At 35.0% G+C, this 1,286-nt stretch overlaps 1 protein-coding gene across 1 annotated transcript in view; it reads left to right on the top strand.

The window, feature by feature from the left end:
- Nucleotides 1–373: 373 nt before the first annotated feature.
- The window catches only part of asz1 (ankyrin repeat, SAM and basic leucine zipper domain containing 1), a 61,435-nt gene continuing 60,522 nt past the window's right edge, over nucleotides 374–1,286 (top strand). The window contains exon 1 of the mRNA XM_015372232.1: nucleotides 374–487. Within this exon, the coding sequence (XP_015227718.1) occupies nucleotides 389–487 (99 nt within the window). The 5' untranslated portion in view covers nucleotides 374–388. The remainder of the gene's footprint in view (nucleotides 488–1,286) is intronic.

Below are 1,286 nucleotides of genomic sequence, written 5' to 3' on the forward strand. Positions count from 1 at the left end.
TGAGATTAAAGTCAGAATTCTGAGATTAAAGTCAGAATTCTGAGATGAAAGTCAGAATTCTGGGAGAAAAGTCAGAATTCTGGGATTAAAGTCAGAATTATGAGAAAAAAATCAGAATTCTGAAATTAAAGTCAGAATTCTGAGATTAAAGTCAGAATTCAGATTTTTCCTCAGAATTCTGACTTTTTTCCCATATTTAACTGAAATCAAATTTAAAAATCAGTCAACATTTTTTATTTTCTCACTGTCCCTAATCCTCCTCCGTAAATAATTTACCAATAAATTCCGTGATTACACCCACGTGCGTCTCATTAAACCCCGCCCACTCCGACCTCAGCCACCAGGCACGCAGCTGGTAACTGACAGCTATTAGCTTAGCACCGGAGCCATGCGCAATATTGATTTCGCCTTCCCTGCTGGATATGAAAGCGACGCCAGTAACGATGACTGGGACATAGAACCGGAAGGCAAGCCTTCAGACATAAAGGTTGCTAAAAAAGTCTTAACATTCAGTTTCTGAATTGAAAGTATTTTTAGCTCCTAACTCCTGCTAGCTTAGCCACGCCTTTACTTTCTAAATGCTAGGTTTTTAATGTTGGTAAGATACTTTTGTGCCTTGTAGATTTTAATGCAAAGAAACATAATTCGAAAACATAAAGTGTAACTATTTACGTGGTTTGGAATAGAAACAGGCCAAATATCTGTGCTTTTGTCTGTATGAGGTTTTTCTCAAGGGCTTAGCAAAGTGGTGGGAGCCTTTGTTTTATCTCGCCATGCATCCATCTAGTACATTTTTATACATTTATGTTTATATTAATTTCCAATAAACTAGTGATGGGTTAATTAGGCATGTTGAAGCATTTCGACACATTGCATAACTATTGATACTGTCTCACAGAATGCTGACACCTGCTGGACATTTAAAGACACTGCAGGCAGCTTATTGGACAGACTAAAGTGATTTTGATTGATTTGATGACCTAGTACAACTATATAAGTTTATCGTAGGCTATATTGTATTATGTATATTGTATTATTGTATTATTTCATATCTATTTTTAAATTGAAAATATATTTGATATTTTTAGACGCAGCCAATAAATGTGAACTTACATGTTGGCGTGAAAAGTTAAGGGCAAATGTAAATGAGGATGCTTGTTGCCTAGGGTTTTGAATCTTATCTTTTAAAACAATAAAGTCAAAACAGATCAATGAAGAGTCAATTTGAAACTACCTTTAATTCAGATAAGTTTAGGGATAACTGAGAGCAAAATATGACGTAACAA

Source organism: Cyprinodon variegatus, unplaced genomic scaffold (genome assembly GCF_000732505.1).
Source record: "Cyprinodon variegatus isolate N-32 unplaced genomic scaffold, C_variegatus-1.0 Scaffold70, whole genome shotgun sequence".
NCBI classification, from domain to species: Eukaryota; Metazoa; Chordata; class Actinopteri; order Cyprinodontiformes; family Cyprinodontidae; genus Cyprinodon; species Cyprinodon variegatus.